We start from the raw sequence: 22020 nt of genomic DNA, 5'->3' as shown, positions 1-22020 counted from the left end.
GAGAAGGGGCCAGAACAGCTGTCCCAAATAAATCGGGGACAGGGAAGCAAGAGGACCGGCCTCTTGCCGAGCATCCGCCATGGGTTCACTCCCAGGGCTCCAGTTCCATCAGGCACGGGGCTTACAGAGCCAGGGGCAGGCAGGGGGCAGGCAGGGGCCTGGCTGGAAATGGGGAAGTGACAGTTGGTCCCGGAGAACAAGAACGTTGGAAGGAGAAACTCCTTTGAAATGGCCACGGCTGCTGAACTCTCAACCCAGAAACGGCATCCTCATCCAGCTCGGATGCCAGGAAGGGAGGGAACTCCCCCTCTCACAAGCACCTGCTACATGCAGATGTTGTACAAATGTGTTTCCTCCTAACGATTCTGCAAGAGAGATGGTATTTGTTCCCATTTGACAGAAGGGAAGACTGAGGCTCAGCAAAGGCAAGTCACAAGGTCAAGTTCACCTGGCCAGGGAGACAGAGGAGGTGGATGGAAACGCCGAGAGAGCACCTGCTACGTCACGTGCCTTGGCTATGCAGGCAGCGGGAACCGGTATCCAGACTCCCAAAAACCACCCTGTGAAATATCTGATCCCCTCCTACAGATGAGGAAACAGATGCTCAGAGAGGTTCCTTCCTGGGATCACCTGGCCAGGTCAGGGCAGAGTAGGTATTGGAGGCCAACTCTGCCCCTTCCTACTTCCCAGGGCTGCTGGGAGGAAGGAGGGGGAGGAGATGGTGCCAATAATGGCTAATAGTAAATACTTACGTAGTGGCTGTTTTCTCTCAGGCACTGCTCTAAGCTGTCTGTGCCTATGAATATATTTAATCCTTGCAATATTAACCCCATGGGAGATAGGGCCAGTACAATTATTATACCCATTTTACAGGGGAGGTCAGGTACCAGGAGGCAGCAGGGCTGGGATTCAAACTTGGGCAGCCCAGCCACTGCCTCTCCGTTATAGGAAGGGCCGGGTGTTGGGACTGTGGAGGAGCTGCTTTAGGCCTGGGGTTCAGCAGGTGTTTCCTCCGACCCAGAGTGAATGCTGGTTTGCGGTTCCTCAGATGGCCACTAGATGGCAGGGCCGCCCAAGCAGTTGGGGGCCTGCTGGCCAGGGAGGAACTGGAGGGAAGCCAGGGCATCTTTCCCAGGGACTGTCAGCCCCATCCTGGCCACCGACCTCCAGTGCCCCGGAGAAGTCAGCTGAATGAGGCCTGCTGTGGTTTTGGAGGGTCAAGCTGAGATGCAGGCCGTGGTCTGGGTCTGGTGCGAGGCCCAGGTGGCAGCGGGAATGCAGCAGGAGTCCACCCTGGCCCAGGGTGTGTTCCCCGACGACCAAGAGGGCCTGGGACGAGAGAGTCTAGGTGTCAGGCAGGCACAGGGGACGGCAGCTTCCTCTCTCCCCAGTCCCCTGCACCGAGAATGCAGCAGCTGCCACCTCCCAGCCTCCACACCTGTCCCAGCTCACAGCTGACCTCTAAGAAACGCAAATCAGACGCCGTCCCCTAAGGCAAACCAGGCTCTGGCATGGCCTGTGGGCTGCTTTGTTGTCCCGACCTCACTTCCCTTGCTTCCTCTGTAAGGGCTGCCCCGTGTTCCTCAAGGCAGAGTCGTGCCTTAGGCCCCTTCCCTCTGCAGGGCTCACACTCACCAGTGAGGCCCCTTTTGCAACCCCCTGGCCCCTCTCTCTGCCTCATTCCTGCACAGCGTTTACCACACCCTGACCATAGACCATGCATCTCTAGTTTGTTGTATCTTCCTGGCGCCACTGGAGTGCACCACCCAGGAGGCCGGCACCTAGGCTGTCTCTTTCACATCCAGTCCCTGCACCTAGAGCACAGCCTGGCATAGGTGAAACACACAAATGTTTTCTGAATGAACAGAGGAAAAGATAAGGGGTGGGAAACTGGTTTGGGGCCGAATCTGCTCACTGCCCACTCTTGTAAATACTTTTTTTTTTTTTTTTTGAGACAGAGATGTGCTCTGTCACCAGGCTGGAGTGCAATGGCGCGATCTCAGCTCACTGCAACCTCCCCCTCCCAGGTTCAAGCGATTCTCCTACCTCAGCCTCCTGAGTAGCTAGGACTACATGCACGTGCCACCATGCCCAGTTCATTTTTTCTATTTTTAGTAGAGATGAGGTTTCACCATGTTAGCCAGGATGGTCTCGATCTCCTGACCTCGTGATCCACCTGCCTCGGCCTCCCAAAGTGGTGGGATTACAGGGGTGCGCCACCGTGCCCAGCTTGTAAATACTTTTACTGGAATACAGCCATAAGGATTCATTTACATATTGTCTATAGCTGCTTTCACAAGACAGTGGTACAGTTGGTTGTTGGAACAGAGACTGAATGGTTCATAAAGCCTAAAATATTTACTATCTGTCTCTTTACAGAAGAGTATGAGTCCTTGGGATGGAGGGAGGGAGGGAGGGAGGGATGGATGGATGGACGGACAGATGAATGGATGTGAGGGAGGGAGGGTTGGAGGATGAATGGATGGAGAGAGAGGGTACGTGGGAGGGCAGATATAGGGGGATGGATGGAAGATAGGAAGGAGGATGGAAGGATGCATGAAGGAATGGATGGATGGGTTGGTGGATGGAAGAACCAATCAACCAGCTACCAATCCCAGGAGGGGAAAGGGGTTGAGGAAAAGGGGTCCCAACACCTCTCCCCTGGGGCAGTGATGACTACAGCAGCTCTAACTTATGTGCCTGGCACCAAGGCTGAGCATTCCTGCATCACGTCTCTCTTAAGTCTCACCATCACTCTACATGCTGGAACCTGCTGCTCCTTCCTCAGATGAAACACCAGAGGCTCAGAGAGAAGATGCGCCCTGCCCAGTCACCCAGCGGGCAAATGGCAGAGCCATCATGCTGGCGTCTGGCTGCCTCGCTCACACCCCTGCATTCTGCGGGCACCACCCTCCCTGCTGCCCCCTCACCATGGGTCCCTGGTCCTCCAGCTGCCCCCTTCTGCAGGGCAGATTCACCCTGGGCAGGTCACAGAGCCCCACGTGGAAGGAGTGCCGCAGCCAGCGTGCATAGTCAGTCTGTACTTCTCCCCAGAAGCTCTGACGGGTACAAGAGGCCCCGAGGACGTGCTCCAGCGTGGCCTCCACGATGATTTTGTCTGGCTGAGGTGGCCAATGCCTCTGGAATGAGAGGGCCCATGGGTCAGGGGCTCATCACCTAAGAGAATGCCCATGGCCAGCTGCAGCTGGAGACCCTCACCTAGGCAAGAGCATGTGCCAGGAATGTGCCGTCAGAGCTCTCATCAGCCACAGCACCCCCTTACACTCTGGGGCAGGATTTTTTTTTTTTTTTTTGAGACAGAGTCTCACTCTGTAGCCCAGGCTGGAGTGCAGTGGCACGATCTTGACTCACTGCAACCTCTACCTCCCAGGTTCAAGCGATTCTCCCACCTCAGCCTCCCAAATAGCTAGGATTACAGGTACATGCCACCATGACTGACTTTTTTCTTTTTTTTCTTTTTTTTAATTCTTTAGTAGAGATGGGGTTTTGCCATGTTGGCCAGGCTGTTCTCGAACTCCTGACTTCAGGTGATCCCCCCACCTCAGCCTCCCAAAGTGCTGGGATTACAGGTGTGATTCACCATGCCCCGCCCGTGGCAGGATTTCTGCTGTGAGCACTTAGGGGGCCATGCCTAAGAGCCCCGGGAACCAAAGTGGGAGGCCCAGCGGAGGAAGGGGCTTCCAGAGCCAGCTCTCCCCATTTCTCCATGGCCTGGTTCCTGCCCCAGGCTCTGCAGAACAGTGCTCGGCCCCATGAGGAGCCCTATCAGGTAGTGATGCTGGAGGAGACCAGACCTGATACCTCCGGGAACCTGAGCTCCCAATCTCCCTCCGCCCCGTCCTGAGAAGGCCCCTAGCCTCCCACCTCCTTCCCCGTCTGTTCCCAGCATCTCGGGCCGGTCCCCTTGCTTTTCTTGTCTTCCAGAGCCCTCACCACATCCCAGTTAGGAAGGGAACCATTTCACAGATGAGAACACTAAGGCTCACAGCAGAGAAGTGAGTTGCCCAGTATCCCGCAAGCACTGGAACCCAGGACCATGTGGTCCCAGAGCCGGACACTCCTATGGCAGGTGGAGCCGCCTGGGGGTTCCCTGCCCAGATGCTGCTACCCCGACCTCACCTCGTATGTCACGTTCTGCCGCATGCGGTGTTGGCCCCAGGACAGGTCGAGCTGTTCAACGAACACAGCTGGGGTCTGCGTGAAGTTCCCGCAGGCCTGGAGGGTGTTCAGGCCCCAGGTTTCCTGGAGCTGATAGGGAAGAGAATAGGGTACATGACCTGGGGGGCCAGCTGAGAAGCCTGGAGCGAGGGGGAGCCCCACAGTCGGTGCAGCGGTCAGGCCCCACATACCTGCCCCGGGGAGGCGGCCAGGCAGCCGTCCCAGGCGGTGCTGTGTGCTGAGGACCCGCCAGCCCAGGTGAGCTGCAGGGCCGCAGGTTGTCCTCTGTTCCAGGTGAGCTGCACCTGCATTGGGATGGGAGGGCAGTGGTGGGGAAAGGGGGACACGTTGGAGAGAGGAGAGGCTAACGGCGCCCGCACACCCCATCTCTGTTGGGAAATGAGACACTAGGGAGGATGGAGAAGCTGGTGCCCCTCCCCCAGATATCCCTAGAGGAACTAGGATGGAGGGTGGAGAGACTGCCCTGCCCACCCCCATCTCTGGAAGAGCCCAGAGCCATTCCCGGGCTGGAGATTGAAAGCATTTAAATGAAAAAAAAAAAAAATGCCTCATCCCCAACACCCAGACTCAGCATTTCCAAAGACAGAAAGCAATCGTGCTCCTCACTGGGGCCTCCAGGGCCAGCATGATCTGTCCCTGTCCATCTGACCTCATCTCCCTGTCACCCATCCCTCCCAGTCACTCTGTTCCCATCTTATTTCCCTTCCAGCCCTCCCTGAAGCACCCGGCTCGTTCCCACCACAGGGCCTTTGCACGGGCTTTTCCTGCTGCCTACAGTGCTGCTCCTCCAGCTTCTCGCAAGCCCAGCTCCTTCCCATCCCGGGGCCGCCTCCCCCATGAGGCCCTCACTGACCACCCACCTTACAGTAGCTGCCCCACCCACCTGCCCAGTCACTCTCAATCTCAAATCTTTTTTTTTCTTCTGCGACCGAGTCTCACTCTGTCACCCAGGCTGGAGTGCAGTGGCATGATCTTGGCTCACTGCGACCTTCACCTCCCGGGCTCAAACGATCCTCCCGCCTCAGCCTCCCAAGCAGCTGGGATTGCAGGCACACACCACCACACCCAGCTAATTTTTATATTTTTAGTAGAGACAGGATTTTGCCATGTTGGCCAGGCCGATCTTGAATTCTTGGCCTCAAGTAATCCACCGGCCTCGGCCTCCCTCAGTGCTGGGATTACAGGCGTGAGCCATTGCGCCCGGCCCCTCTTTACTACTTTACGGTGCTTATCACACCTTCTGATTTTTTAATTCATTCTTTGGCTTGAATTCTGGAGAGCGTCTTTTGCCTGCACACAGCTGGCCTATTGTCCTTCCTTTCACAGATGGAAAAACCTGAGTCTCAGAGAGGTGATAGGAGACACACAACGCCCCCCAGCCAGACTGGGAGCCCAGCTGCCTCAGTCACTCCCTGAAGCTACCACTAAACAAGCAACTATAAATGATCAATCAGAGACGCCTGTACCTGTTTCCCACATTAAAATGTGAGCTATCCTCAAACACTGCGTGGTATACAGTAGATGCTTAATGAGGTATTGATAAAGGAATGATTGAATGAAGGATCCCAGAGATCCCCAGGCTTCAGGAAGCTGTGATTCTGGAGAAGTCCTTGTCACTGATGAACACACTCTCCTTCTCCTACCGGAGGTGCCCAGCCCCACAGGCTCAGCCAAGTGGCTCCCACCTCCAGCCCCGGCCAAGGGAGCCTGGGACATCCTCACTCACCTGCCGGCTCTGCCTGCCACCCCTGCTCTCAGCAAGGCCACTGGCCTCGGCTTGCCGCCAAGAGAGGTTGAATGGGTGAGCCAGGGCCAGGCGGGCGGCCAGCTCACTCTTCCCCAGCCACAGGGACGAAGAGACCAGCACCTAGGGAGGGAGACAGACTCAGCCAGTGGCCTTGCCCAGACAGGCCGCACTTGTTTCCCACCCTCACAGACCACCTTTCTCCATCGAGGTCAAGGCTGCAAAAGGGCAGGTGGCTTTGAGCAAAAAACCCCATCCCTGTGCAAAGCCCTCAGAGAGCTCAGCGCATTTCACAGAGGAGGAAATCAAGGCTTAGAGAGGAGCAGATGGAACAAACACAGGACAGAGATGGGACTGGAGATCGCGCTCCTCCTCCACTGTCTTCCCTTAGCTCTGTGGCCCCAGGCAGGTCGCTGCACCTCTAAGATCTTCAATTTCGTCATCTGAACACGGGGCTATTAATAGCGCCGAGCAGATGGGAGGCTGATGTGTGGGTTCACGCACAGAACCTATCACGGGATAAGCATTCGGGGCCTGTTAGCCACCGTCATTGCCGTGGCTGTCAAGGTGTTGTGGGGACCCAGGTCTCCTGCTGCCCTCCCACAGTCCCTTGGGGATGTGGTACAGCCTCATCGGCCCCAGATAAGGCTCCTCAGGCAGGGGAGGGCCCCAAAGACCCCACTCAGCCTGCAGGATGGAGTTCAGCTCTGCCCCAGGGTCACCTTCCGGCCCTGACACCTACCTGGTCCCTGCCATCCCAGCCGACAACCAGGCCATCCCGGTGGCTGCCTCCCGAATGCTCTGAGGACAGGCGGAGGCTGCAGTGTCGCGGCAGGGGGAGGAGCAGCGGGTGGGTGAGCTCCACTGAGTGGGTGAGGACACACAGAAAAGGTAGGGCATGTGAGCTGAGGTCAGCAGCTCCAGGCCCAACGGGGTTCAGGGGACTCAGCTGACGCCACTGCCAGCTCACGCAAGTGGCCACTCGGGGGCCACACAGCCAGATAATTTTCACAAAACTCAGAAGCTACACACTCACTTTGTCACCATTACCACTCGACACCCTGCACTGTCCCTGTGGGAGCCCCGTTACAATGAGACTCTGAGGCTCCTCCAAGAGGTGGCGTCTGCCTCCCCAGCCCTTGAAGCTGGGCTGGCCTCGTGATGTGCTAATAAAATTCAGCGAAGTTGACTGAGCGCCAGTTCGAAGCCCAGGCCTTAGGAGGCCTCACCCCGCTTCCTCCCTTGAAGCCCTGTCCAGCCACATGAGAACAAACCCTGCTAGCCTGTGGGCTGGTGCCACCTGGGGTTGGGGAGAGCCTGGTTTCAGCTCAGGATGTCCTAGCGCAGCTGACAACTAGCCAGCCCCTGGGCAGGCTGGAGAGCCCAGCCAAGGCCAGCAGAGCCGCCCACTCACCCTACAGCTGATCTGGAACATGAGGAAGACCAGAAAAGCTGCCCAGGTGACCCACAGCCTCGTGAGCAAGGCGCCACGCTTGCTCTATGCCACTGAGTTTCGGAATACTTTGTTACCGTCCTGAATCAGGAGCTGATGGGGGCAGCCACAGCCTCGACATCCTTCTCGGGGGGCCTCGCATGCACAGGTGCCCCGTGCCCCCTCGGAAGCCCCACACCCCATGCCACCGTCTGCTGTCCTGTGCTCTCCTTCCATCTTGGGTGTGACGAGTGGCACCCCATAGCTGAGTCCTCGCAACAGACGGCCTCCGCACCCCGGGTTTTCTTCCTTTGTCCCCCAGGTGAGTCAAGCTGCCCTGACCTCCGGCATCACTTGACCCCATCTCCTGAGGCCCCTGAGCAGCCCTGCTTTCCCAGACCCCACAGCAGGAGGCTGCCCGTGGCCCCTTTGCACGTTGGTGACCTGTGAGCTCTGCACAAAGGGCACCCACCTGTTCGGAGGGTCTGCAGGAGCTGTGCCCAGAGACACTGGCACTGGCTGGTTCTCAGGGCATCACCCAGTCATTGGTTCTGGGGAGGCTGACCACACGCAGGGCTAGAACCCTTTGTTCCTGCCACCTGCTGACCCCACCTGCAACACTGTCACCACTGTGTGGGGCTGCAGGCTGTGTAGCTCACCAAGGGTGGCACGAATAAACACACACACAGAGGCATGCACACACGTGCATGTATACACACACATACACACACGCACACATACACACATGAGCACACAGAATAAACACACACGTGCATGTATACACACACATGCACACATGAGCACACACATACATGCATGCACACTGCCTTGGCTTGCTGGGGACCTGCTCACTTCTTCTGTCTTCCAGGGCACACATGTGGCAAACGTGATGCTGGGAGGATTCCATCAGGCCACCTGGCAAGCCGTGCTTCCAGGCTGGGGTCTGCACTCTGTCTCCACACCTGGCAGGTCGTGGGTCGGGCTCTGCTCTGTGCTCAGGGGGTTCCTCACACAGAAACTGAGTCTTGTGGCTGCACAGGCCACGAATTACAGCCCCTTCCAGGGATGCCTGTTTCTGGAGGACCCCAGGGCTCATGGCTGCTGTCATTGGCACTACATCAGCACTCACCTCCCCTGGCACCAGAACTGCCCAGGGATGCCACCCCTTCCATGCCCTGGCCCCTTCTCCTTGCCCGGCTGCACTCAGGATAAGCCCCAGCTCCACTCTGTGAGCTGAGACCCTGCACGACCTGGGTCTCCCAGCCCTCCTGCCTCACCTCATCCCTTCTCCCCATTCCAGCCATGCTAGCCTCACTACTGCTGCTCCACACACAAGGCTCATTTCCACGCGGGGCCTTCCGCCTGAAGTGCCTCTGCTCAGATCTGCCCCTCAGTCAGCTCCTTCTCATCCTTCAGATCTCAGTTCAGAAGTCACCTCCTCCAAGACGCCTTCCCAGACCACCCCACCTAAAGGAGGCCCACACCCCACAAAGACCCTGCTTGCTCTCACAGCCTTTCCCACTCGTGGAAATGGTCATGTTTGATGTTATTTTGCTTATGTGCGTCTTGTTGCTCAATGCCTGTCTCCCCGAGGGGTGACACCTGGGCCATCTTGCTTCCTGATGGACCCCTGGTGCCTAGAATCACACCTGGGATATGCAGGTGCTCAGTCATGGCTTTTTTGAGACTGAGTCTCGCTCTGTCACCCAGGCTGGAGTGCAGTGGCTCAATCCTGGCTCTCTGCAACCTCTGCCTCCCAGGTTCAAGTGATTCTTCTGTCTCAGCCTCCCAAGTAGCTGGGATTACAGGCACCCACCACCATGCCCGGCTAATTTTTGTATTTTTAGTAGAGACGGGGTATCACCATGTTGGCCAGGCTGGTCTCAAACTCCTGACCTCAAGTGATCCACCCACCTCGGCCTCCCAAAGTGCTTGGATTACAGGCATGAGCCACCGCGCCTGGCCAGGGATGATTTCTTGAGTGACTGGGCCATCCCTGCCTGCAGCCCCTCACACACTCACCCTGCAGGCTGAGGTTCCTGGCAGGCTTGGGGAAAGGCCCAGAGAGGCTCCCGGTGAGGGCCACCTCCTGGCCATCCCACAGCACCACTTGGCGCAGGACACGGGTCCCATGAGCTCGCTCGTATGTGGTCTGCAGGACCAGCTCCCCGGGAAGAGCGCTGAGCTGGAAGAGAATGATGGTGTCACGGGGGAACCCGACCCACGCTTCTGCCTGGGATGGGAAAGAAGAGAAGCTTGCAGAGGAGGTAAAAGGGAATATTTGCGGATCATTTACAGTTTCCTGCGTGGTTACATATGCAGGGGATCAAAAACCCAAATGCTTCCTAAGGATGAGCAGCTAATTTAAAGGAGAGGAGTGGGTGAGGGGAGTATGGCCAACAGGAGACAGCACAGAACAGCCACTTCTCAAATTCCATGGCCAAGCTGTGTGGCTCTGGGCGTTTTTCAACCTCTCTGAGCCTCAGTTTCCTAGAAAATAGAGGCCAGAAAGTGTCAGCCTTTACAAGATGATACAAGTGGTGCACTCAGCCCAGGGCTACACGGTGGAGAGGAGCTTGTAGGAGCCACGCAGTTGGTATTGCGGTTTCTCAATCATGTAGCGAGCAGGTATCATCTCCCAAGCCAGTGCTGAGTGCCTGGCTACAAACCTAGCCAAGACCTGGTCCTGGCCCTTAAGGGGCTCCCAGGGAGATAGTCACAGGACAAAAAAATGATGGGATAAGGTGACAAGGATGGTCACAAGAGACATTCAAGGGAGAAAGGAATGCAGAGAAGCAAGCTTGGGGAGGAGGTGGGGAGGAGCACTCTAGGCAGATGGAAGAGCCTGTGCAAAGGTTTGGAGAGGGACGCCATCCCTGCTGGTGGGTACCACAGGCCGGGGGTGACTTGAGGGCACTGCAGGGGGACTGCTGGGGTGGGGTAGGAAGTTTGCTCTTAAACATCTCTAAAACCTAGCACTACTGCCCCCAGCTTCGTCCACACAGTATTATTGCCCTGCCCCTGTCCATTATGGGGCTTCCTCACTGCTCACTTCTGCCACCTGTAGGTCCCTCCCCACACAGCAGCCAGAGGGATCTGAAATCATCATTTATTTGATCACAGCCTCAAAGGCTTCTAGTAGCAGACAGAACACAATACAAACGCCTCCCTATGGCCTGACACACCCTGTGTGATCAGACCACCTCCTACCATACCCCACCCACCCAGCTCCAGCCCAGTGGCTCCTTGGCCATTCCTAAAACACGCAAACCCATCCCTGCCCCAGGCCCTTTGCATGTCTTGTTCCCTTTGCCTGGAATACTCTTTTTAAAAAATGTATTTTAGATTCAGGGGGTCAGTGTGCATGTTTGTTACCTAGGTATATTGTGTAATGGTGGGGACTGGGCTTCTAGCGTCCCTGTCACCCAAATATTGAACATCATACCCAGCAGGTAATTTTTCAACCCTCGGCTCCCTCTCACCCTCCTCCCTTTTGGATCCCTTAGTGTTTACTGTTTCCATCTTTATGTCCATGTGTATTCAATGTTTAGCTCCCGCTTACAAGTGAGAACATGCCATGTTGGGTTTTCCGTTTCTGAGCTAGTTCACTTAGGATAATTGCATCCCTACTGCTGCAAAGGACAGAATTTCATTCTTTTTTATGACTATGTAGTATTCCACGGTGTATATATACCACAGTCTCTTTACCTGCCTCGAATGCCCCTCCCCCAGAGATTTCTTTTTTCTTTTCTTCTTTTTGAGATGGAGTTTCACTCTTGTTGCCCAGGCCAGAGTGCCACAGTGCAATCTCGGCTCACTGCAACCTCCACATCCTGGGTTCAAGCAATTCTCCTGCCTCAGCCTCCAAAGTAGCTGGGATTATAGGCATGTGCCACCACGCCTGGCTAACTCTGTATTTTTAGTAGAGATGGAGTTTCCCCATGTTGGCCATGCTGGTCTCGAACTCCTGACCTCAGGTCATCCACCCGCCTCGGCCTCCCAAAGTGCTGGGATTACAGGCGCGAGCCACCATGCCTGGCCTTCCCCCGGATTTTCAAACGGCTGGTGCTTATCATCCACCACTAGCTCATGTGTCATCTCTTCAGTGGGGCCTTTCCTGGCCACCTAATCTAAATAAGCTCCCTGGTCACTCTCAGTCACTTCAGTATGTTTTCTCCATATCATAGCACTATATGGCATATTTCATTTGTGTGATTTTGGGGAGTCAATCTCCCCCGCTAGAGTGGACACTTGATGAGAGGAAGGATTGATCAGTTCTGTTTTAGGTCACACCCCAGCTTCTGAAATAGTGCCTGGCACCTAGTAGATGCTCCATAAACCATGCAATAAATCCAGCTCAATAAATCCAGCACATTTTGTCCATTTCACAGCCTTGTCTGTCCTTCCTCCCAGGAACCAGGACACTAGGACAATTTTTCTTTTCTCAAAGGGCTGTCCCAGAGGCCCCCCACCCCAGCATGCTCCGGCCCTGGGCTGACCTCCACACACCTGCAGAAAGGTCTGTTCCAGTTTGATGAAGTTGGTGAGACCAGCCTTAGCAGCTACCTGCTGGGTGCTGATGTGAAAATGACGCTCCTCCACGCCCAAGGTGAACATGCTCTGAACCTCACCCTTGGGGTAGTGTAGCTGAGTCAGAGAAAAAAAAAAAAAACACACATGATAAAGCTCATCATCAGGGCTCTGATGGAACATTCCAGGAGATGCTGGCCCTAGGCCGAGGACTCTGCCTCCCAAAGTCCCAGGCCCAAGAGACCCACACCTCCCTGGGCTGGATGAACTTTGATGATGCGAGCGTTTGGAGCCTCAGGTTAGGCCATCAAGTGTGGCCATGGCAACTACCTCCTCATGCCCTCCCTGCTATAACATTAACTTGAAAATATCTACCAGCCTGGCACCAGCAGCCAAGAATTCTAGTTGTAGTACTGTTGCAGACAGCAGGGGGCAGTCTAGCAGAAAGAACTATGCTGGGGGGCGTCTCAGCATCAAACACAACAGAATTCCAAGTGTGGACCTACCACTGAGAGGTGAGTGATCTCCAGCTAGTTCCTTAACCATCCAAGCCTTCTAATCCAAAAACAGGGATAAGGACACCTATTTTATTATGAGTTGTTGTGAAAATTGTATGAAATAATATGCTAACTTCCAGGTTGGCTGAAAAGCAGAATCACTGGAGGGGGAACTTACCAAAAATATAGATTCTGGGCTCCCACTTAAAACCTACAAAAATGGAGTCTCTGGGAAGATGTTCAAGGGCCGTTTTTTTTTTGTTTGTTTGTTTGTTTGTTTTTTGAGAAGGAGTCTTGCTCTGTTGCCCAGGCTGAAGTGCAGTGGCACGATCTCGGCTCACTGCAACTTCTGCCTCCCGGGTTCAAATGATTTTTCTGCCTCAGCCTCCTGAGTAGCTAAGATTACAGGCATGTGCCACCATGCCCAGCTAATTTTTGTATTTTTAGTAGAGATGGCCACCATGTTGGCCAGGCCAGTCTCAAGCTCCTGACCTCAGGTGACCTGCCCACCTTGGCCTCCCAAAGTGCTGGATTACGGGTGTGAGCCACCATACCCAGCCAAGAGCTGGTATTTTTAAGGAGCTCACTAGATGCGTCATTACGTTAGTGATACCCCTTGTCAAAAATATTCAACCTGAATTTTATCTTCAACAAACAATCAGACAAATCCACATTAGGAGGATGTTTTGCAAAATAACTTCCTGGACACTTCAAAATTGTCAGGGCAGGAATTTTTTTTTCTTTTTTTTAAAGACAGGGACAGGATCTGTCTGCTCTGTCATCCAGGCTAGAGTGTGCAGAGGTGTGACCACAGCTCACTGCAGCCTCAACCTCCTGGGCTCAAGCAATTCTTCCATACCTCAGCCTCCCTGGTAGCTGAGATACAAGTACACACCACCGTGCCTGGCTAATTTTTAAATTTTTTGTAGAGATGGGGTCTCCCTAGGTTGCAGGCTGTCTTGAACTCCTGAACTCTAACAGTTCTCCTTCCTCGGCCTCCCAAAGTGTTGGGATTATAAGTGTGAACCACTGCATCCAGTTGGGACTTTTCTTTAAGGTGGTTAATGATAATAAAATGTTTAGGAGGAATTATATCTGCAACTTACTTTGAAATATATCCAAAAATAAGATGGATGGATAGAGAGCTATGTGATTATGTGAAATAAAATAAATGTGGGTATTCATTGTAAAACTACTTCAATTTTTTAGTGTCTAAAAAATTGTATAATAAAATGTTGGGGGGCCAGATGCAGTGACTCATGCCTGTAATCCCAGCACTTTGGGAGGCTGAGGTGGGTGGATCATTTGAGGTCAGGAGTTCGAGACCAGCCTGGCCAATATGGCGAAACCCCATCTCCACTAAAAATACAAAAATTAGCCAGGCATGGTACTGCATGCCTGTAATCCCAGCTACTCAGGAGGCTGAGGCAGGAGAATTGCATAAACCCAGGGGGCGGAGGTTGCAGTGAGTCAAGATCGCACCACTGCACTCCAGCCTGGGTGACAGAGTGAAATTTCATCTCAAAAAAAGCAAAAATAAATAAATAAATAAATAAATAAATAAAACATTGGGTAAGGAAAGGTAGGGTGTAGAAGGAGAATATTCTAGATCAGGAATTGGCTTTTGGGTCAAATTTGGCCCACAACCTGATTTTATAAAAAGTTTTATTGTAACAGCCATGTCTATTCACTTACATATCGTCTATAGCTGCTTTTGTGTTACAGTGACAATTCTGATGAGTTGTAACAGGGACCATAAGGCTTGCAACCCCCATAACATTTTACTTTACAATAAAAGTTTGTAGACCTCTGTTCTAGATTAAGAAAATTAAAAAGACATGGCAACTACGCATGCTGTGTGATCTTGGCCTGCATCCCGGATTTAAAACAAAACAAAACAGTTTTTTGAAAGAACATTAGTGGGAAAGCTGGGAAATTGTATATGGGCTGTACATTAAATGAAGGTATTACTTCAACATTCAGTTTCCTGAATGTTGTAATTACTGTGTTAAATCACACAGTATTTCCTGTGTTACAGGAAATAGTTGAAGTATTTCAGAGTAAAAAGCTGATGTCTTCAGAAACATCTCTATATTAATTCTTAATGATACAGAAAAAATGTGTGTCTGATGATACAAATTTATGTAACATAGATAAGAAAGATGGAAAGATATTAACAAATGGTCAATGTTCACTGTCCTACAGTAGCTTTTATATAGTTTGAAATGACTCAAAATAAAACTTGGGAAAAAACTAAGAAGCTCCCGGAATGGAGCCAGGTGTGGTGGTACCACCTGTAGTCCCAGCTACCCCAGAGGCTGAGGCAGGAGGATCACTTGCACCCAGGAGTTTGAGGCTGCAGTGAGCTATGATCACATCACCACACTCCAGCCTGGGTGACAGAGCAAGACCCTGTCTCAAAAAGAAATTTTAAAAATTAAAAATAAAAAATAAGGCTGGGCGCGGTGGCTCACGCCTGTAATCTCAACACTTTGGGAGGCCGAGGTGGGTGGATCATTTGAGGTCAGGAGTTTGCGACCAGCCTGGATATCACGGTGAAACCCCGTCTCTACCAAAAATACAAAAATTAGCCAGGCGTGGTGGTGCACGCCTGTAATTCCAGCTACTCAGGAGGCTGGGGCGGGAGAATCGCTTGAACCGGGGAGGCGGAGGTTGCAGTGAGCTGAAATTGTGCCACTGCACTCCAGCCTGGGCGACAGAGAGAGACTCTGTCTCAAAAAATAAATAAATAAAATAAACAGATAAATAAAGAAGTTCCCTGAATGACTGTGCAGTTGTAGCGAAGTTTGAGGAACTCCAAAATCATGTGTAAATGCGGTAGGGGACCCAGCACATAGCGCACGCTCTGTAGACAAAGGTGGCCTGGGCCAGGGCTGGGAGAATGCCTACCAAAACATGGTGGCTGGTAGGAAAATGAAGTGACCAGTTGCACATGTGACCATTCATGCATGCACTCACCTATTCATGCCCTATTTTTTTACTGAACAACTACTGTGTGCTGGGCCCTGTGCCAGGCACTAGGCATGCCCTCCAGGAGCTCCGGATTTGGGCACAGACAATAACAGCTCAGAGGGACAGAGGAACCTGGCCTAAGACTACTGGGCCCTCTGTCCACTCCTATGACCCCCAAGTCCTGCATTGCAGGGCAGAGATGGGGGTGACGCTGGCTCAGCTCCAAAGGGCTGTGTCATCTGCTCCAACTTCTACAAGTGTGCCAGGCTGGTGAGGCAATGTCAGACGCCAGGCACTGGGTGAGGAGGCCTCCCCCATCTCCTGAAGGGCTTGTGGGCCTGAATGGGGGCCACGGGGGCTGGCCCAGGAATGTAAACATGGGTATGTGTGGGAAAGCGGGAGCCAGGGGTTTCCGAGGGTTGCCCACTGGAGCCTGCTGCAGGCTGGGGAACAGATGTGCATGCGTTAACACTCCCCAGAGGGGCCTGGCCCCCTCCTGCCTCGGGCTGGGCATCTGGAACCAGTTAGGAGCCAGGCAGCTGGGGCACAGTTACCTTAGCTGAGGCCGAGGCTGAGCTGGGGCAGAGACCCAGGAGGGAGGGGAGGCGATGCCGGCCTGAGAACAGCAGCTCTTTGCTACAAGGAAGGAAAGAGAAGGCCTGAAGCTGGCGAGACAGCACCTTGTCCAGTGCCCCCAGGGCCAGGTCGAGACCAAGGTGACTTCCCCGAGAGAGAGTCAGAGAGCCAGGATCACATCAGTGGCCCACCGCAGGCCTATTCACACACCCTGAGGCCCAAGGGCCATACGGTGCCCTGGTTAGGGCTGTACTCTGGAGCCAAGTTACCTGGATTTGAGTCAGGCTTGGCCTCTGCCTAGCTCTGGCACCAGGGGCAAGCTTCTTGGTTGCCCCTCTCTGAGCCTCAGTTTCCCCTGAGCCTCAGTTTCCCCATTGGTATCAAGGGTTAAACATGCCTCTGGGCTTCAAGCCTTCCATGAGTCCATCAATGAGTTTTCTTGGGTTGGTCCCATGGGAGCCGCAGCAGGGCCTGGACAGCAGAATTTTAACCCCCTGACTCCCTCCCAGGGATCCTCCTCACATAGCACCCCTCCCCTCACTCCTCCAGGCCAGGGTGGTTAGAGTCTCCACGTTTTTCTCTTTTTTTTTCCTTCTTCACTAGAGACAGGGTCTTTCTCCGTCACCCAGGCTGGAGTGCAGTGGTGCCATCTCTGCTCACTGCAGCCTCGATCTCCCAGACCCAAGTGATCCTCCTGCCTCAGAACTCCTAAGCAGTTGGGACTACAAGCGTGCGTCACCATACCAGGCTCATTTTTAAGATTTTTTGTAGCAATGGGGATCTCACTATGTTGCCCAGGTTGGCCTCAAGCTTCTGGGCTTAAGCAATCCACCCACCTCGACCTCCCAAAGCACTGGGATTACAGGTGGGAGCCGCTGTGCCAGGCCTGTCTCCCCTGTTGCTAACTCCAGGGTGCCACACCCTCCTGTCAGGTTCCTCTCCACCTCCATGTCTCAGCCTTGACATCGTGGCTCATGGACTTCACAGTCGTGGGTGTGTCCTGGGCACTGTAAGATGTTTAGCAGCATCCGTGGCCTCTATACACTGATCTCAGTGTCCCCCTCCCCAGTGTAGCAACCAGAAATTCCCCAGACTTTGCTGAAAGTCCCTGGGGGGAAACTCGCCCCTAGGTGACAACCACTGGTCTACCCCTTCAACAAGTGGCTTACTCACCCCCTCCCTCACTGCTGAGACCTGAGCGCTAGAGCCTGGCTGGTGGCCCCTGACTTAGTACACACGTAAGAGCACCAAGCACCTCATCAGGCCCCCAGGCCTAAGGGCAGTAATAGTTATTAATAAGTGTTTGGGGCCTGGGATGCACTTAGTTTCTGAGACTGAGAACTCATCAGTGCCCTGCCTGGAGAGGCTGAGGGATTTTTATAGCTGTGTGACCTTGGAAAAGTCGCGTGGCCTCTCTGAGCCTCCCCGCCCGTATTTATGCAGCAGTGCTGAGCAGAGGATTGAGAGGTGCTGTGTCCAGCGATGGTGCGCAGTAGGTGCCCAGTCAATGGTTCCTCCCCCTGACTCTTCTCCTCCTGGGGGCCCCCCTCACCTGACTGCCTGGTTCTGGCTACGGACGTCAAAGACCAAGGTGGCCTGAGAATCACAGGTCAGCTGCAGTGAGGAGCTCATCTCTTCTGCCTCCCAGAGTCCTTGGAACATGAGCTGAGGAGGAAGCAGGCTGTGAGACGTGCGGGTGTAGACAGCCTGAGGAGCCTCACAGGCCAGGTGGGGACCCCAGCCAAGCTCTACAGCCCAGCACATCCCTGTCCCCAAGCCCAGCATGGCCTGGCTCATCCAACACTCTCCCAGGTGCTGAGGATGCAGGGCCGGGGTCAGCCCCTATTGCAGCTCAGGTTGGCAGTACCCACCGAGGGACCCCAAAGGACAGCTGCAGCCCAGATGTCAGCAAAGACTGTGCTCCCGGGAGGGCTCCCTGTCACTTGACCTCGAGGCCAGCAAAGGGTTTAGATGAAGTCAAGGGCACGGGGTATCCAGTCTACTCAGTTGTGGGGTACAGGGCTGAGATCCTTTGCAGGAGCGGTGACATCCTGGCCCCCTGACCCCCGGGGAGCTGCTCCCTCCTCCCACAGCAGAGTGGACTAGGGCAGGGGTTGCTGGGTAACCTGAAACAGGAGGGTGTGAAAGAAGCACTGGCGCCTGGCTCTGGAATATGCTCTGTGGCTCTTGGAGAAAGAGGGCCCAGCCAAGCAGGACGAGTTCATGCCAAGTGACAGTGATCAGGGCATGACCCCATGTGGGTTCCTCTTCACCGAGGCAGGAGGACACCGTGAGGAAGGGCCTGGGTGCCAAGTCTGAGTCCCTATTTTGCTGCTAACTTGCTAGGTGACCTTGGGCGAGTCACCCACACTCTCACGTGTGACCCAGAGATGATGATGATGGACGATGATAATAATCATTGTCACACCATCAGCATCTTCATCTTCGCCTTCATCACAGCAGGTGCTTAAGCATCTACTCAGGCATTAATGGAATGAACTCACTCGATCCTCACAACCTGCATATTATAGGTAATATCATCCCCGTTTTGCAGATGAAGAGATGAGGCCACAGACAGGTGAAGGAATTTGCCCAAGGCCACACAGCTGGCAAGCAGCAGAGCTGGGATCTGAACACTGGAGAGGGCCTTGGTAAGGATGGTGCCATCCTGCCTCTCTCTGGGGTGTGAGGAGGATGAGACTAATGAACTCCCATAAACCCTCTGAAGGGGGCTGTGCATGGTACAGGTGCTTGACAAGCAGGAGCTTTAATTCTGACCCAAGACCGCAGGGCAGAAGGATGCAGGGCAGGAGCCAGACAAGGCTCCAGGGCACCCCTCCACACCAGCCGTGTGATTGGAAATGCAAAGACTGCTCAGCAGACCTGGTTATAGCGATTATGAATGAAGTCTTTGTAAATTGTCAAGTACTGGGGAGACCCAAGGCCTGGTCGTCCCCACCCACCCTGCACACAGCGGGTCCTCTGCACACCAGGAATTGGACAGAGGGGACAGAATTTGGAGGGAGGTCCTGCCCCATCCACTCCTTACCTGGCTGGTGAAGGGCAGGCCCAGCCTCTGGAGAGCAGGCACCGCGTGGCTGGCATTGGCCACCAGCTGCAGTGGGCCACGCCGTGGCCGAGCCACCAGGGCTGCCAGGTCCACGCTGACTCCACTGTCCCCACCATGGAGGGCCAGCCTGGCCTGGGTCTGGGTCTCTAGAGACAGAGAATGGCATGGGCTACTGAAGACAGGTCCACCTCCCTTCCCAGCCCAGGAACACACCAGACTACAGGAGAGGACATGCCCTGTGGCCCTCAAACACAGCACCAGCAGGAAAGGGCAAGGCTGCCACAGCGTGGGTGCTGGGTGGGGTCAACCCCTTTGAGCCTCCTTGACATCATCTGTCATAATTTGTCCCTAAGGATCTAGGCCTGGGTGGCTCCTTCTGTCATTGAAGTTGAAGTTGCTGAAATGACACCTCCTCCAAGAAGCCTCCCTTGACTGCCCATCTGAAGTCCCTCCCAGTCCTTTGCTGCCAGACATCCTCCATCCCATCTCCCTGGAGTGTGGTTTCCAGCACAACCTGAAATGATCTCGCTCACTTACTTACTAGGTTCCTGCTCCTGAAACTCTCACCCCACCAGAAGGTCAGTGCCTGGGGGCGGGATTTCCCTTAGGACAGCTCCTGACACACAGCGGGGGTGCAGTGAGTGCTTTCTGAATGACTGCGGGATGAAAGGCTTCTCTGCAGGGATTCCTGAGGATTATGGAGGGGTAGCCTGCCGAGGAATCAGCATGAGGTCTGCTCTCCACAAATGGCCACTGTGGCCACTGACATCTACCTGCAGCCACCTGGCCCTGGCTGGAGGGTCCCGTCCTTCCCATCACCCGCTGCAGAACAGGAGATTTTGGCTCGCAGTTAGGAGTTTCTTCTTTGACTTAAACTCCCTTTGCTATACAGAGAAACTCATCGGGTCCGGGAGCCCTAGAGCAAACAGATGGCGCCGACTCTATGTCAGATGCCAGGTTCCCGTGGGGTGCAGCTCATGGCTCAGGCCCAGGTGACACTCAGCCAGGCTCCAGCACCTCCCATCTGGCCAGCAGGGTGGACGAGCTCTGCAGCTCTGAGCCTCGACTTCCTTATCTATGAGGTGGGCACAGCCCGCCCGCCTCAAGGGACAGCGTCCAGAGTGAATGGGGTAACACACGGGAGAGGACCACTTGTGGGACATGCAGGAGGCCTCAGGAAATGCTTCCTTCCTTCCTCGTTCAACATTCAACCACATGTACCTACTATGTGCAGGGCACGAGGAGACAGGGGACACAATCCCCACACCTGGGAGCACCCGGCTGTCAGACACACCAAGAATGTTAATGACAGGCAGAGAGCATCCCTGGGAGGTGGGGACAGCAGACTGTGGACAGCAGTGGGAGAAGGGAGAGGTCACTCTTGGCTGGGGGCAGCCATATCAGGCATCCTGGGTCCAGAACTAGAGCGGCGTGGAGGTGGTCATCCAGAATGGCCTCCCCTCACTCGGCTGTCATGTCCCTAACAAACCCTGAGGTCAACTCAGACTGGGGACAATTTCCCCATGTGATCCTGTCCTCTGTTCACCCCTCAGGAGGCTGAGGGCCAAAAATAAAGTGTTTTTTTTTTTTTTTTTTTTGTGACGGAGTCTCACTCTGTCACCCACGCTGGAATGCAGTGGCGCGATCTCCACTCACTGCAAGCTCCTCCTTCCAGGTTCACGTCATTCTCCTGCCTCAGCCTCCTGAGTAGCTGGGACTACAGGCGTGTGCCACCACGCCCGGCTAATTTTTTGTATTTTTAGTAGAGACGGGGTTTCACCATGTTAGCCAGGATGGTCTCGATCTCCTGACCTCCTGATCCGCCTGCCTTGGCCTCCCAAAGTGTTGTTTATTTTTTTGAGACAGAGTTTCACTCTGTCACCCAGGCTGGAGTGCAGTGGTGTGATCTCGGCTCACTGCAACCTCCGCCTCCCGGGTTCAAGTGATTCTTGTGCCTCAGGCTCCTGAATAGCTGGGACTACAGGCATGCACCACCATGCTCAGCTAATTTTTTTTGTAGAGACAGGCTTTCACCATGTTGGCCAGGCTAGTCTCAAACTCCTGACCTCAAATGATCCACCCGCCTAGGCCTCCCAAAGTGCTAGGATTACAGGCATGAGCCATTGCACCCGGCCCCCAAAATAAAAAAATTTGAGGCCAACAGAAGGACTCCCCTAGGGGACTGGGGAGTTCCCGGGGTCCTGAATGGCCAAAAGCCAAGTCTCCATAATCTATATGGGGGTCAGAGGATGGCTCTGGGTTCAATCCTCACTCCGTCATTACCAGCTGTGTGGCCTGGACCAGGTGACTCAACCTCTCTGAGCCTCCATTCCTCATCTGCAGAATGGGAATGGTGTTCCTAACCCTACCTCATAGGCTCGTTTACGCACCCATTCAATACCTACTATGTACCCTACGGCGAAGCAGACAAAAATCCTCCCTGCCCTCACGGAGCACACATTCTGGTGATTCTAGCATAGAAAGAATGAGAAACAAAGGTATTTGTATGCTACACAGTGTGTTCAAATGACAGAGCTGGGGAGAGAGATGGGAGGGGATGGGAGGAGATGGGGAGGTGGAAAAGAGAGGCCTCCCTGAGATGCCAATGGAAAAATACCTAAGGGAGGTGAGGGAGCCAGGCAGGCGTGTGGGAGAGACACATTCCAGGCAGCAGGATCAGCCCGTGCCAAGGTCCTGGGGCCGCAGCAAGCCTGGCGTGTTGAAGAATAGCAAGGAGTGGAACGAGTAGGGCTGGGGGCTGGGAGACGAGGTCAGATGGGGGAAGGGTGTGGATTCTGATGGCTCATAGGCCCCTCTAAGAGCTTTGACTTTCCCCCTGTGTGATCGGGACGGCTGTACTGTATTGAGCTCTCGTGTGTACACAGCTTGCCTGGCATGTATGCAATAAGTGCTCAGCCAGTGCTGGCTCCTCTTGTTGCTTTTATCTTCCCACCATAATGGGTTGAACCGTGTCCCCCAAAAGAGATATTGAAGTCCC

At 54.2% G+C, this 22020-nt stretch overlaps 1 protein-coding gene across 2 annotated transcripts in view; it reads right to left on the bottom strand.

Annotated features, from left to right (window-relative positions):
* Positions 1–22020, bottom strand: part of LOC100440962 (uncharacterized) — a 129372-nt gene that overhangs the window by 23258 nt on the left and 84094 nt on the right. For both annotated transcript variants that reach the window (XM_054534705.2, XM_054534707.2), the window contains exons 36-46: positions 19002–19168; positions 17505–17617; positions 15931–16012; positions 11886–12023; positions 9399–9561; positions 6687–6808; positions 5927–6067; positions 4371–4484; positions 4141–4269; positions 2931–3140; positions 1165–1329 (exon numbers count right to left, since the gene is read on the bottom strand). In XM_054534705.2, the coding sequence (XP_054390680.1) occupies positions 1165–1329; positions 2931–3140; positions 4141–4269; positions 4371–4484; positions 5927–6067; positions 6687–6808; positions 9399–9561; positions 11886–12023; positions 15931–16012; positions 17505–17617; positions 19002–19168 (1544 nt within the window). The remainder of the gene's footprint in view (positions 1–1164; positions 1330–2930; positions 3141–4140; positions 4270–4370; positions 4485–5926; positions 6068–6686; positions 6809–9398; positions 9562–11885; positions 12024–15930; positions 16013–17504; positions 17618–19001; positions 19169–22020) is intronic.

Source organism: Pongo abelii, chromosome 18, assembly GCF_028885655.2.
Source record: "Pongo abelii isolate AG06213 chromosome 18, NHGRI_mPonAbe1-v2.0_pri, whole genome shotgun sequence".
In the NCBI taxonomy this organism is placed as follows: domain Eukaryota; kingdom Metazoa; phylum Chordata; class Mammalia; order Primates; family Hominidae; genus Pongo; species Pongo abelii.
This window is presented reverse-complemented; position numbering and strand designations above follow the sequence as displayed.